The sequence below is a fragment of the Quercus suber genome, unplaced genomic scaffold, assembly GCF_002906115.3.
Source record: "Quercus suber isolate HL8 unplaced genomic scaffold, Cork oak 2.0 scaffold_494, whole genome shotgun sequence".
Classification (NCBI taxonomy): Eukaryota; Viridiplantae; Streptophyta; class Magnoliopsida; order Fagales; family Fagaceae; genus Quercus; species Quercus suber.
The window spans coordinates 159,503-174,830 of NW_027069943.1; the positions used below are offsets into that span (position 1 = coordinate 159,503).

Below are 15,328 nucleotides of genomic sequence, written 5' to 3' on the forward strand. Positions count from 1 at the left end.
TCAGATTGCCAAAATTCTTCTTCTTTCCCCCCCCTCTCCCTTTTTTTTTTTTTTTTTTTTTTTTTTTTTTTTAAATTACTTCCGATTGGTCTGTCTATATGTGGTGAGCTGTTATATGACTGGGATCAATCTGATTTTTCTTATTTTAGTTTTTCCCCTTTACGTAGGTTTATACTGATTTCAATGTCTTAGGACTTCATGTAATCAATTCCTCTGGCACCTCCCCTTCCCAGTTTACCTGTAACTAATGCTTGAATGGGTTCTTGTGGTTAATATAATATACATCCTTCACATAACTTAGATGTTGCCCTTAGAAGTTGGAAATATATTGCACATTTTACCTTTCACTTCACTTGGTGAGGAATCTTTTTTGGCTAAGAAATTTGTGTCATAACTACCTGCGTTTTATGCTTTCTTCATGGTCCGAGACTTAGATAATGAGCAACATTTGGAAATATGCTAGATTTGTTTTTGGGGGTACATTTAGTTTGTTGTTGATTACTTTAGACCTTTGTAATTTGATATGAGTGGTGAATCATAGGCAATAGTCAATGGTTTGGTTATACTTTTGAAATGAACATAAGCAACTATAAAATCCACCAGATAGAAGTGAAAGAAATCATATTGTATTGCATACTTGAAGTTAAAAGAGTTTGTTGCTGGAACAAAACAATTAGAATTAAGCTTCAGGGTAACTGGAATGTGTGTTATCCTTATAGGGAACTGTTCAATTGAGAAGATACGTTGATTTGAAAGATGAAGAGAAAGGCCAATCTGTACTAACACTTGAGTATGTGAGGTATAAGTATTGTGGATTTTTTTTCCTTTAATGAAAATAAGCGACATTAGGTTTGAGTGGAAATTAGAAATAAAGTCATATAATATTGCAATAAGGATGAAAGCCTTGCAGTATTAATTATACATTGTAACTTGTCACTCATAACATCTTTTGAGAAAATGTCTTGTTTTCTTGTGTTCATTTGCGATTTTGAAAATGATCCGAAGTGCATTTTTCCCTGTTTGGCATGCACAGAATCAGTCAGATCATAAAAAGAAAATGAAAACCATAAAAAAAAAAAAATCTATAATCATAATAATAATAAAAGCAATCCAATCTAGAACTGCATATCCAGAAAATATTCATCATCCTATTACTGTCTCTCACTTTCAAACCCTAATATATTTAAAAAGATTAAAAAAAAAAGGGAAAAAAAGAGAGAGGAACTCCAGGAAGGAAAAAAAAAAAAAAAACACTATTAGTAAAATCAAACCCTAACTAATCTGGGAGTGTGGGGGTGAAGGAGAGAGAAAGAGAGGCTTTGATGGGATCTACAACAACATAGTTGTTGCCTAGATAAATGAGGCTATAGATCTGATGGTGGTGACTCTGTTCAGGGTTATGCCCTTGCCAGAACATTGGCTGGAGACCTGAAGGGCAACATGCAGATTGAGGTCGGAGAGAATGGGAACATTTGCACAAGGGAACAATGTGATAGGAGCTGGAGACGAGCTGGTCAGAGCCATGGCGGGTAGAGAGAGAGGGAGAGAAGCTTATTGTTATTATTTTTTTTTTTTTTTTTTTTTGTTTTTTTTTTTTTTTTTTTTTTTTTTTTTTTTTTTTTGGTGGGGAAGGGAAGCTACAAAAAATTATTCAAGCTTCTTACAAGCATAAAACATTTTAAGCCTCTTTTGGATTGTTTTACGTTACTGCAAAAAAGGCTGCCGTTGACCAAAATTTTCAGCTGCACCAAGCAATGGAAAATGTTTTATGCTGAAATAAACAAAATGGGTGTTATCTTTCAAACAACACTTTGGGTGTTAACTTGAAATGCAATGTTTTTGCTCATTCTCATCTAATAATAATGATATCTCATGTACTGTTATTTTGCAGGTTTCATCCTTCTTGTATGGGTATGACCATCGAAGAAGCAAAAAAATTGGATCATTTTCTGTGTTCTGACTGTTCATCTGATGATGATGCCAAAAGATCCTTAAATGTGTTCCCTGTATCACCATCTGTTGAGGCTAAGGTGAGAACACTTGCACTTTATTTGTTTTTGTGTGTTAATACGTGTGTATGTGTGGTCATTTATTGTCATCCTGGTTATTAATCTTGACAATTAGATTCCAAGTTTTACCCCGCTTAATGGTAATCCTGTTATATATTTAAGGAGGTTGGTGTTGTAAATGCATATGCCTTAAGTAAATGCTTGGTTGTTGTATATTAATATTGTCGAGCTTGCTGGTTAGTAAATGCATGTACCTAAGTAAATTCTGGACAGAGTTGAAAGATTTGGTTTGCCCATTTTATTGGGAAGTAATCCCAATAAACTTCCATGATAGTTGTTCATTGTTCCTAATTCTCAATGGAGCTCAATGTGAAGTTGAATTACGTTTCAGAAATTGCTACCTTTGAGGATGTTGAGGACATCATATGAGGGCATTAATGAAGTTTTGAAATCAAGCAATGCCACAAAGCATTGTTGAGGTTGTGAGGCTTTGGAGGCGTGCATTTTAATGATGGAAATTTGGAAAAAGTTTCAAGCTGAAAATTGAATATAATTTATCTGTAGATCTAAAGGTTGACAGTGGATTGAAAGTATATTGATATATGTAATATTTGTTCTTTCCATGTCATTGTTCATTTTAGTAGATATAGGGTGGCATGGAAAAGGATTTAATCCGAAATTCTCAATGTCCATTAGGTTTTAAGTTTCCTTAAGTTTTGTTTTGACTGTCTTAAGTATCTGTGATAATCAATGCAACTTTGAGTTGAAAATTAAGAAAGTAGGTTTTTAGATGCTCTTTGAAACACAACGAAATTGTTCTTTTCCTTGAGGCATTGTTGAGAACAACGGTAGAGGAGCCAAGAGCCTTGTAGCTCAACTCATTGGAACCTCCTAATGTTTCCAAAACATTCAGGGTTCAAATTCCCCCTTTCTCATTGTAATTATCAAAAAAAAAGAAAATTGGTGGAGAGATGGGTGCCCCCCCCCCCCCCCCTTCCTTTGGCATTTAAAAATTTCCTTCCCTCTTATAATTTTGTTATTTATATACAATTTTACTAATGGTCCCTATGAGAAAGTTTTTTGGCATCACCATTGTTTGAGAACATTCATAGCAAGATATTAATATAGTAGAGCTCCTACCCTTGGTAGCTCTATTAATTCAATGAAGGACCATTTCTTTTTAAATTATAATGAACCTCTTGTCAATGTTTATGCTAGGTGGAGCCAAAGCGCAGGAAGAGATGACTGACTATGACACATAATGGGGAGGTACTCATTTCTTGCTCGTCTCCAGTATTGTTGTTGTTGTTGTTGTTGTGTGATGTGGAATTGTACAGTGCAGAGAAGATACTGTGCTTGCACAAACCAAAGGCTTTTCTTGTTTTACCATGTTCAAATGTTTGTATGTGTGCTAGACTTAGGAGATGACTTTGTGATCTGTATTTTCCTTGAAGAGCACAATGTGCAAAAAGTGCACGAATCTTAATTAAGCGCAGAACACACAAGAACAAAAACCTTAAATTTAGGCAAAACTGTGGGCTCTGTTGTGATGTCCTTGTTGCTTGTGTTATTACTGTACGTGCCACCCCAATTTTACTAGCCTTTTTTATTGTCCCTTTATAACCTTTGTTGAGGGGAAAGGTAGATAGAAGATGAATGGGGTACAGTGTGTTTACCCCAAGATCAATCAAATGTTGAATCTATTGATGGGAACCATATCAGTGGCTCAAGATAAGTGGACTTAGGTTATTGTTGAGTTAGTAGGTTATTGTTGATTCTCATTTGAGCCCACTACTACATCACTTCATCATCTACCATTAGCAACTTGCCACCTCAACGATTGTGAAATATTTTGCGAGGTTTTGGTGTCTCTAGAGTTTTTGATAATGAAGTGGGTTTGCCCTAGCTATCATCCACATCATGATGCCACTGGGTTGACCCGATTTACTGGTGGAACTCTTTCTTTACTCTGGTTGATTTTTCAAAACTCCAAAGCCCTACTTCCAATGCTTTGAGTTATGAAGAATTGAAGATTCACATAATTGCACCTACTTCCTTTTTCAGCTGGAAGATCATTCCAAGAAAACTAGACTATGATGAATTTTGTTCACTTCCATACAAGCAAACTTGTATCATGCAATTGGCATTTTATATGATGTTATTTATGTTGTATATTATGGACTTACCGAGGAGGCAGGGGATATCCTGGCATATCAGAATTGCTACTTATTTGATTTAATAATCAGATAGATGGGGGTTGGGGTATTTGAACATTGGAGAATGTGTCTATTAAAAACACCAGGATGTGTCAACAAATTAAGCTATAAGGTTCTTGGTATCAAAACTGCTTAAAGTTACCGATATTAAGCATGCGGATTTATGTAGTCAATCATCCTACAACGTGCCATGCCCGCCATGAGTCAACATGTCTTATCTCCATTTTGTGGCTATTGTAAGGGCCTTAATTACATTATTAAATAGCGCTTAGGAAACGGCAAATGCCTTGCTATTAACTCATTTTGGCTCACAAAACACTTTTGATAAATCCCTTCTCATAATATTATAGATGTCAAATATTCACCTGAATTTAAAGTCAAAGACAGAAGGTCAAATTTTACGAGGTTGTGATTGATATTAATTTTTATTCGGCCTTTTAAGTATACTGGAATTTTAAGATCAGTCTATAAAAAGGGGGCAATGATAAAAAAGGAAGGCTAAAGAGAAAAAAAAAATCATTGAAAAGATTAAGAGCCAGCAAAAAAGAAGTCTATACCTCTATATAGCATTTGTCAGCAAAATCATTGAAATGATTAAAGAGCCAGCAAAAGAAAAAAAAAGAAAAAACAGTTGTAGTAATATTGATGTGCCACTATCAACGGGAACATATTTGGCACGTGATTCACTGTCCGTACCATCATAAATCTTTCATTCTAGATTTCAAACTTTCAAGCTGTCATGACAGTCTTTAGGGATCCTTGGCTTTATTTGGGCGCATGAACGTGCGCAGCTTATGGCCCTATCTCCTTACAACTTTCATAGTTGCAAAATATCAAGATTAATAACTATCTCATCATTCAATATTTACATCTCAAGATTTTTTATTTTTTATTTTAAAATTATACAAAAAATATGAATTTGTGTATCATAATAAATAACATCCAATTAATATAAGATTTTTTTTTTTGAGAAATAATTATAACATGCTGCAAAAAATTACACCAAACATAACTTGTTCCTAACCTTTTATAGATTATACATTGATTAGCCTTATTTCTATACATCCGATGCCAATTTGCCAACACTCATTGACTCTTCTAAAACCTAAACACCCTTCAACTTTTGGATTACAAACTGTCTTCCATGAGGTGAGGATTAGCAGGGCATGACCAAATAAAATTTTTTTTTATAAAAAAAGAAAAAATAAATAAATAAAAACACCAAAATGAATTGTCTAGGTGGCGTCAAACATCTGGAGAACATCCAAACTTTATACTTTAGGTGAGAAATGGTATACAAGCAAAGCTAAACAACTTAATAACACATTGAGGTGAGTGATGTTAGATATATTACAAATTTTATAACAAAAATCTTACCACTTTATGTGACTCCAATCATAAGAAAATAATTCACACTATAATTTATTATGATGTTGAAATCCGTTAATCATATTCATTTCAAAATCGTTTGTAAACTGTAGTTAAATTTGTAGAAACTTTAGCATTTTATTTGTTAAATGGAGCTTCAAGGAATTTTATATTTAAATCAAATTTCACAAATAAGGATGGAATACCATTAATGTTTTATTTGTTTTGATGATTTTTTTTTTTCTTGGTAGGATAGAAATTGCAACTCAACAAGAATGTTTATGTAGCCATTAGAAAATTATCCCAATAGAGTAAAAAATGCTTTCCATTTTTCTAATAATGAAAAACATTTTTTGGAACGTCACATACTTCACAAATCACTGTATATAAGTTCCACATTACAATAAGTTGTTCCACTAATCATATTCATTTCCATATCAGTTTGTAAACCGTAGTTAAATCTGTAGAAACTTTAGCATTTTATTTGTTAAATGGAGCTTAAGGGAATTTTATATTTAAATCAAATTTCACAAATAGGGATGGAATACCATTAACGTTCTATTTTTTTTTTATGAAAATATTTTCTAGAAAACATTTTTCATATATATTTTTTTTTGGTAGGATAGAAAATGCAACCCAACAAAAATGTTTAAGTGGCTATTAGAAAATTAGCCCAATAGAGTAAAAAATGCTTTCCATTTTTCTAATAATGAAAAACATTTTTTGGAATGTCATATACTTCACAAATCATTGTAAATAAGTTCCACATTACAATAAGTTGTTCTACTATTAGCCAATGTTTTGAAACCTAGATAGGACGATTAGAGGGTCAACTGAGAATCAACTTAGTCAACATTGATTTATGTTCATTTGAAAATAGAAACTTTGTGTTTGTCAGATATGGAAAATTATTATATATAAAAACAATTTATGAATTATATTTATTAAAAAAATAAATGACACATCACGGTTTAATTATAGTTGAATCCTAGTTTGACCTCAAAAATCTTGAGCTTTTATATTTTTTTGGTACTTTGAACCATCGGGGTTTCAAAATCATGCTAATAACCACGGTGTGTTCCAAATCAAGTAGTCAACCAAAACTAAATCCCAGTCCTTACTCCAAAGTCACTAGGAAATGGGACCCAAACCCACCTTCATAGTTGGGTCCAATTTTGCATCCATAGAATATTATCATCACTAGTCTCACACTTAGACATTTCAAAAATGGGGGCATAGAAGGAATTTTGGAGCTCAGGTCATTGGCCGGTGGACCTTTACTAAACATTTGAACCTCCACTCCAATTTCTGTGTTTATTTTTTATTTTTGAAATTGTGAAAGTGCAAAATAAGTGAGTGCAAAGGTAAGTTATACTGCCGATTCTAATTAGTTTAATTGGTAATTTTTTTTTGTTTAAAAAAAAAAAGAGATTTGAAATTTGAATTTTATCTATATAAAAACTAATTGGCATTTTAAATTTTGATTATCTCTATATATGAAGAGGATTTAGAAAATTAGTTATGGCTTTGAAAAATGTCAAAAATACCCATAATTTAATTAAATAATTCTTATTCTTAAAAAATAAAAAGAGGGTTAAAATTATAAATCAACAAATTAAAAAAAAATACCAAATAAACTTTTTTCCTAAAAATTAGCATTTTTTATTTAAATATACCTCACGCACGTTTGATACATTTTTTTTTCCCCTATAAACTAGTACATACTAAACTTAGCTGTATGAGGTCAAAACTGATGACCTGACCCTTAGTATAGGAGTGGGCTTGGATGGAGGCCCGTTACAATTAATTTGTAGAGGTGGATAGCTACAGTCAACCTTTAATGCCTTTGCTAGTTTCGGGTTAGTAATTTGAAGTAGAGAAAGTTGACAAGAACAACAACATAGTTTAAATGTTAAGATAAAGAGAAAGGTAGGTTTCTTTTCTTTAAGTTTCTTCCTCGGTCAGGCCAAGGAGTATAATTCTATTGATTTATGCTTCTCGGTTCTATAGTGATTGCTTTTTTCTCTCTTTCTCTCTACTTTTTCCAATTTGTGAGCTTGGAGGAGCTTCCTTCCTTTATATCGTTGCTAGGGTTGCATCCTAGCCTTCCACTTGGATTGCTACAGATCCTTGTTGGGATACTTGTCCCATCATTGTCTTGTTGGTGGTGGTAGAGTAGGTTGCAAGCTATAAGTACACTATTCAGGGATCATTCTGCCATTAAATGCGGCAGGTTGAGCTGGTGTTGTGTATTTAATGTGGAGATGATGGGTGCTTTATTAGGAAGCTTCCCCCTTCCCCACTTGCACGTCTCTACCCTCTTTCTTGACCCTTCATCTTGTTGGTTCTAGGATGGGACCTAAGTCTCTTGAGGGAAGCTTGCTCCTTGAACTCCTAGGACAGGATACTCCCCGCAATTTCTGGTATTTAGTTGTCTGGTCTGGGCTAGAACTAATTCGATGGACAGTGTGGCCCAATTGCCTCCTCGGGATATTCTAATGCCACGTGCCCTTGCTTCTTGGGCTCCCCCTCCCACACCAACAGTTTCCTTAATTTCAAATCTTAAATTTTAGTTTCTTAAAAATTTATTCCTGTATAGCCTCATTAATAGTAGACAAATTCAAATTAAAAAATTACATTAAACTCAAAAAAAAAAAAAAAAGACGCTTATCGCATGTGTAGAGCGTGTGTGATGAAGTTAGTAAAGAATAATTATCATAGAAAGAACATTATAAATTGAAATTCTATTGTAACTACAAAAATTTGTGCCAACCCACTAGTTGGATGAGATGGTATCCCCAAAATACTAGAGTGAGAGGATGGGTGTGTAAAACTCTATTATTTAAGTTTCCAAAATTTAAAATTATATTCCTAACTAAAATATTATTACAATTTTTTTAAATTTAAAATAAAGATTAATATTTATTTTTAATTGTTTTAGTCATTTACAATAATATTACTATAATTATAGTTTTCACTTCAAATAACTCACTAATTATTATGATAATTTAGTAATAACATTTAAAAATATTTATTTATTTATATAAACATGCATCCCCAAGGTAGCGTGTTTAGTGCCAAAAAAAACTAGACATAAGCTTACTGTCCATTAATTTCATAATTTGTACAACAAAACATACTACTAATAAAAAATTAGATTTCATTTTTTTTTCCTGAATAAAATTATATTTCATTTTATTATTATTTATTTATAGAAAAAAAAGAAGATTTTAGTCAAAACATTTGCTGCTTCGCTATAATTGTTAATAAAACTTAAAAAGTATTATCTATTTTTTTTAAAATTTTTTTTCTATTATTGATATTTACCTTTCTCTCTCTCTCAATCTCTCTCTCTCTCTCTCAATCCAACTGGCCAAAGCTACACAAAAGAGCTTGAATTAGGGTTTATGAACTGGAAAGATCGTACTTTTCAGTTCAAAATTTATTGGGTTTTCTCTCGTTTTCTCAGATCCTTCAACCATGTCATCAATGTAAGTAATTCCCTTTTTCTTCTCTCGCTCATCAATTCCTTCACAACCCTCTTTCTATTACTCAATCCTTAATACCCTAACTTTGAATCTATTTTGCAAATTTAAATTCTGAGCCTTAAAATGCAAAGACCCATTTAGGTATTAGGGTTTTGCTTCTTATTTACTTTTTTGGGTGCCCATCTTCTATCCCCTATGTTATATATTCATGACTTTTGAGAATGCCTCTGTTTTGAGCTAATTCTAGGTGGACAGTTTGGTTAGGCAAATTAGAGTTAGGTTTAGGTTTTTGTAGATATGATCAAACAGATATTCGGAAAACTACCTCGAAAACCCTCAAAATCATCGCATTCGCCTAATGAGTTGTACAATGATGGAGGGGTCAATGCCAATTCGTCATTGAATTCGTTTAGTGGACCCAATTCCTTTAATGGCTCAAAACCCACTTCAGCTTCTTCGAAATCCATGAATCACTCGGGGCGCACGAGCAATGGGACTCTTGCCTCTCACTCCTCGGGTATGAATAAATTGAATCAAGGGAAAAAATCTGTTAGTGTTGTGGCCCAAGTCAGTCCTGCCTTGTCATCAGCGGTATATGAGGCTTTGCCGAGTTTTCGGGATGTTTCAAGTTCAGAAAAGCAGTCTCTCTTCATTAGGAAACTGAATATGTGTTGTGTTGTGTTCGATTTCAATGATTCTGCGAAGAATCTTAAAGAGAAGGATGTTAAGCGGCAAACTTTGCTTGATCTTGTTGATTATATTACATCGGTAACTTCGAAGTTCAATGAGGTGGCAATGCAGGCGATCACCAAGATGGTGGCGACTAATTTGTTTCGAACGCTCCCATCTACAAATCATAATTGTAAGGTTCTGGAAATGTATGACCAGAAGAGGAGGAACTGGCCATGGAACCCGCTTGGCTTCATCTTCAGATTGTGTATGAATTTCTATTGAGATTTGTGGCTTCGCCAGAGACAGATGCCAAGCTTGCTAAAAGATATATTGACCATTCTTTTGTGTTGAAATTGCTTGACTTGTTTGATTCTGAGGACCAGAGAGAGAGAGAATACTTAAAAACGATTCTCCACCGCATTTATGGGAAATTCATGGTGCATCGACCATTCATTAGGAAAGCTATCAACAATATCTTCTATCGTTTCATTTTTGAGACGGAGAAGCACAACGGGATTGCAGAATTACTTGAGATATTGGGCAGTATTATTAATGGGTTCGCTTTGCCTTTGAAGGAAGAGCACAAGCTGTTCCTTGTCCGTGCTTTGATTCCCTTCATAAGCCAAAGTGCGTATCTATGTACCACCAGCAACTCTCATATTGCATTACACAGTTTGTGAGAAAGATGCCAAGCTGGCTGATACTGTAATTCGAGGTCTTTTAAAGTACTGGCCCATAACTAATAGTTCAAAAGAGGTTATGTTCCTTGGTGAATTGGAGGAAGTTCTAGAAGCCACCCAAGGAGCAGAGTTTCAGCGCTGCATGGTCCCTCTATTCCGTCAAATTGGGCGCTGCCTCAACAGTTCACATTTTCAGGTACTTGTTTTAGAATGTTCTTTTTATGTTTCTTTGGCATTCTTTTCCTAATATGTACTATCACACGCACTTCCTTGGCATTTTCCTTCCTTCTCATTCATGCTTTCTGTCCTTTATTTTCTTTTACAATTTAAACTTCTCATATAACATTATTGGATCCTTATTTTCGTGGAACTTTAATTGCTGTCATTATGACACTGAGATTCTAAATTGGGGTTTTGGCTTTTCGTTCTTTCAATTGACACCAATTTGTTGTCCTTGAACGTGTTAAAGAGTGAGGTTATGATGTTTCCTAATTTTTTTTAGTCTGAATCTTTGGATATTCAATGTCTTAGATGTGATAATTTTTTGTTCACATTATTTTGAGATGATCATTGGCATTGTAATGATCTGATTGACATGCTAAAGCACTGAAATTGGGTTTAGAAGATGGATAATGAGATTCTTCTGGTGTGTAGAGTATGTTTGAAGCCACTGTGGATAAGAACGCTTCTGTGGAATCATTATTGGAGAGACATGAGGAGTGGTGTAGTAGGAGTTGGTGTGTGGAATTTATGAGAAATTGATTGGGAGGTTGCTACGGTGGCTTCTTTTTTCCATATATTAGATTCTCATATTCTCATCAGGGAGGGGAGTGATAGTATGAGGTGGAAGTTAAAGAGTAATGTGGAGTTCACTGTACTGTCATTTTATGAGTTTTTACGGGGCTCACCACCTATGTCTTCCCTTGGAAAGCCATTTGGAGAGCCAAGGCTCCTATGAGGGTTTCTTTCTTTGTTTGGATAGTGGCTCGTGGGAAAATTCTTACCTGCAAGAACCTCATCAAGAGGGGTTACTCAATGGTTTGTGTTGTATGTGCCGATGTAGTGGAGAGACCATGGATCACTTCTTGATTCATTTTAATGTGGCCTTTGAGTTGTGGAGTTTGATATTCAGGAATGTTTGGGGTTTAGAGGGTACTATCGGAGACGGTTCTTAATTTATTATGTGAGTGGCAGAGTAAGGGACCTAACTCCAATATTTGAACCTTACTCCCTTATGTTTGATGTGGACTATAAGGAGGGAAAGAAATCGGCATACCTTTGAATACGTGGAGTGCACATCAACACAATTACAAGCATTCTTCATTAGTTCTTTTTATGAGTGGTCTTTTGTATTGGGTCTCATAGATTGTAATTCTATTAATTCTTTCATAGATTCGATCCATATGTTGATAGTTTTCCTTTTGTTTTTCTTTAGGCTACTTTGTGAAAATAGTTTTCCTTTTGTATTTTTTTAGGCTACTTCATGATTATTTTCACGAGGTAGTCTTGTATTAATAAAATTATTTTAGACAAAGTTTGGTTACAAAATTGGTTGGAGTATAAGGCTATAACTCCCACAAAAAAATTAACATGACTACATATTTTGAAAATCTAATCATTGGATTGTATGTTCTTTATATTCTTAACATATATGTCAAATTTTTTGCTAATCGGATGTTATTTACTATTTGATCCAAAAACTTAATTTTTATGCATAATTTTAGACTACAAAAACTTGAAATTTAAAACTTTGATTGGCAACGTAGCTATTGATCTTTGATATTTTGGAAATTTTGCAAGCATGAAGGATATAAGAAGAAAATGTAATATAATAGTATATTAACCAAGTTTGTTGCTAAACTTTGTTCAATTATTTTTACTTATAAAAAGAAAAAGGAAAAAGAAAAAAAGAAATGGTTAAAGTCTAAATATAATTTTAATCTATGCAAAGAATTAGAATGCAAATTCAATAAAATACGCTAAGAAATTAATGTCTTTATTTTATCTCTATAACCTGATCTCTATGAATATAGATGGGAATTTCATCACAGATTCCCAGTACATAACTTCAAATGCACACCTAAGTATTCTGTAATGGAGTCCAGCTTTCCCTCCAAGCCTTCAATGTTGTAGGGATTCTGCCCCAAATTCTTGAAGATATCCTTCTCTCCTTAACATATTTTCTTTGAGAAATATTTTCTATGCCCATAGGGTGCTTCACAGTCCTAATTTTACTTTTCTAAAGCCATGGTATTAGTTCTGTTAGGGGAAATGACATATCTGGTGTTCCCCTAACGAGGTACATCCAGATGAAATTTTTTGTTTAGAGAAGTCTTCTCTCTGCTCTAGATGCATTGTTGATGCTTTTCTCTATTTTGAGGTGTTTTCTTATTATGATATAATTCAAAGTTATCTGATTGTAATTCTCCATTCTAGACCATCTTTCCAGGTAGTCTGAAAATAATAATTCAATGGAATTATAGCTATCCTGAGTTTTGATTTTCTTCCAAGATTGAGTGCCGTAGAACTGAGGAAATATTGCCAATGAGCTCTAGCTCAAATGGCATTTCCTCCTACCATAATAATGGGATGGAGGGTGGGGTTGTAGAGTGTGAAGCACGGGTGCGTTTCCGGATTTAGGTGCGGGTGCGGGACTTGGCAATTTTTGAAAAAGTTGGGTGTGGGTGCAGCGGTTAAAAATATTTTTATTTATATTTTCTATATATTTTTATTATTAAAATATTCTTAAAAAACACATTACTATGCCTTGATTCACAAAACAAAGAAAGAAGAATGCAAGAAACACAAAACAAAAAAGAAAACACAAAAGAAGCAACAAATATTCAGAATAAAATTAAGGAAGGACAAGTTTAGGATGTTTGGGTCTCATTCAATGCTGATTTCGGCCTGTTTTAGCCGTTTCGGTTGCCGGCCAATACGACTTGATTCGGCTGATACGGCTTGATTCTGGCCGAATTTGCCCGGTTTGGCGTGAATCGAGCCGAGTTTGTGTGAATCCGTGAAAAAAAAAAAAAAAAAAAAAACTCAGACGCGCACCGATGTGCGGGCAGCTGCATCGGACGCCGCACCTTGCGTCGGGCTCCGGTGCGGCACCCTCCCAGCTGTATCCGTGCTTCATAGGTTGTAGATTCAAGATCTATTGGGTGCGTGTATAACTTACCAATAATTATTATAAAAGAATTGAGAAAATATCACTTCAAAAATTAGATGAGGACATCAGCAGGGGTGCAAGGAAAAAAATTTTTTGGGGGCTGAACAATGGTATTGATGATAAACCTATTGAGAAAAATTTAAAGCACATACATTCAAAAATACAATGGTAATTATACACTATACAAAGCTATCAATTTTGAGAGAGATATATATATATATATATATAAATACAAACAAATAATCGTTCAAGAGGAGTTATCATATCTTGCTAAACTCTAATAAATATAAAAAAAAATTGAAAGTTTTTTTGCTATAAACATGTTAAAAAAAAAAAAAAAAAAAATCCTAAAAAAGAACTTAGTATCTCTTTCAAAGTTATGCACAACGGTAATTTTCCATAGAATAGAATCTGTCTTTTATCATCTAGTGTAAGTCTTAGCAATTTCCTTTTTAACTGGTATGTTATTCACCTAGTGGGTCTTGATCTCACAACCTCACCTCTATCTCATTATTATGGGAAGAGGAAGCATTACTTGAGCTGTAGCTCATTGGTAAGTCTTAGTGATTTCTTTTTCAATATAAATGATCAAATTGTCAGCCAGAAACTTATTTGCTATTTGGCTCTGCAAGCATTCAGTGATTTAATTAAAAAAGACAATTGAGATTATTGCATTTCTTGTTCTCTGAAAACATTGCCTCATTCAAAATTTGAGGGCAAATCCCTAAATGCATGTTTTCACCGGTTTTTCTGGCAGGTAGCTGAACGTGCATTGTTCCTATGGAATAACGATCACATAAGGAATTTAATTACACAGAACTGTAAAGTTATTCTGCCGATAATCTTCCCAGCTTTGGAGAGAAATACACGGGGTCACTGGAACCAGGCTGTTCAGAGTTTGACATTGAATGTGAGGAAAATATTCTCGGATGCTGATCAAACACTTTTTGATGAGTGCTTGGTCAAATTCAAAGAAGATGAAGTCAAGGAGAGAGAGACACAGGAGAAGCGGGAATCAACCTGGAAGCGCCTGGAAGATGTGGCAGCCTCTAAGGCTGTAAGCAATGAGGGAGTTCTTGTCTCTAGATTTCTCTCTTCTGTTGCCATTGCTACCAGCACAAAGCCTCTGGCTACTGGCAGTAATTAAGCCACAGGACACGCATGTTGCAAGAGTTCACCTTTCTTATATATGATTGAACAAAAGTGGTGGAACCCAATCAACACAATTTAGGGATTGTTTGTCTAAAGTTCTCTTGGGTTTCTTATTGTAGTAATATCTGCTGAAAAGGAAAAATTGGTCAGGTGTTGAGGATATTGGTTTGTCCTTGTTTTTTCTTGGCTCATTCCTTTCCTCTTCAGCCATGGATTATGTATCATAAGGAATTTGGTTTATAGAGGTAGTTGTTCGGATTTCTACCTGATTAATATTTTATTGTGTAATGATGCAAAAAGATGGTTCCTTTTGTGCCATAGCCTTTGTTTATTTTGTAGCCTTTCTGAGTTGTGTTTATGTCAAACGTGTATATCATTTTATTTCAAAAAATTAAAAATAGTGTCCTACGGTCGGCAGAGAAAATAGTTGGCTGATTGATTCAAGATTTCAAGGGCATGGCCTAGTTTTTAATTTTGGGTAACTGGGATTTATTTTTTTTGTCCTGCACTTTTCGGTTTGAAGAAATTGCTCCTGAATGGGCTCTCTGTAATATACGTGCCACATTCCAGA

At 34.2% G+C, this 15,328-nt stretch overlaps 2 protein-coding genes across 3 annotated transcripts; both read left to right on the top strand.

The window, feature by feature from the left end:
- The first annotated feature begins 66 nt into the window (after positions 1–66).
- Positions 67–4,282, top strand: LOC136063173 (chromatin remodeling protein EBS-like). 2 transcript variants are annotated; one of them, XM_065763154.1, is made up of 4 exons: positions 67–799; positions 1,396–1,529; positions 1,892–2,030; positions 3,228–4,282. In XM_065763154.1, the coding sequence occupies exons 2-4, from the start codon at positions 1,441–1,443 to the stop codon at positions 3,252–3,254; spliced, it is 255 nt and encodes an 84-aa protein (XP_065619226.1). In that variant the 5' UTR covers positions 67–799; positions 1,396–1,440; the 3' UTR covers positions 3,255–4,282. The 2 variants fall into 2 exon arrangements, 1 of the variants encoding a protein (XP_065619226.1); XR_010624870.1 differs by lacking the exon at positions 1,396–1,529 and having other exon boundaries at positions 70–799.
- A 4,601-nt stretch (positions 4,283–8,883) lies between these two features.
- Positions 8,884–15,075, top strand: LOC112012002 (serine/threonine protein phosphatase 2A 59 kDa regulatory subunit B' gamma isoform). Its single transcript, XM_024044361.2, is given in 5 exon segments — positions 8,884–9,964; positions 9,967–10,365; positions 10,368–10,427; positions 10,430–10,629; positions 14,363–15,075. Coding segments are annotated over 5 exon segments (1,635 nt in total). The 5' UTR covers positions 8,884–9,378; the 3' UTR covers positions 14,753–15,075.
- Positions 15,076–15,328: the final 253 nt, after the last annotated feature.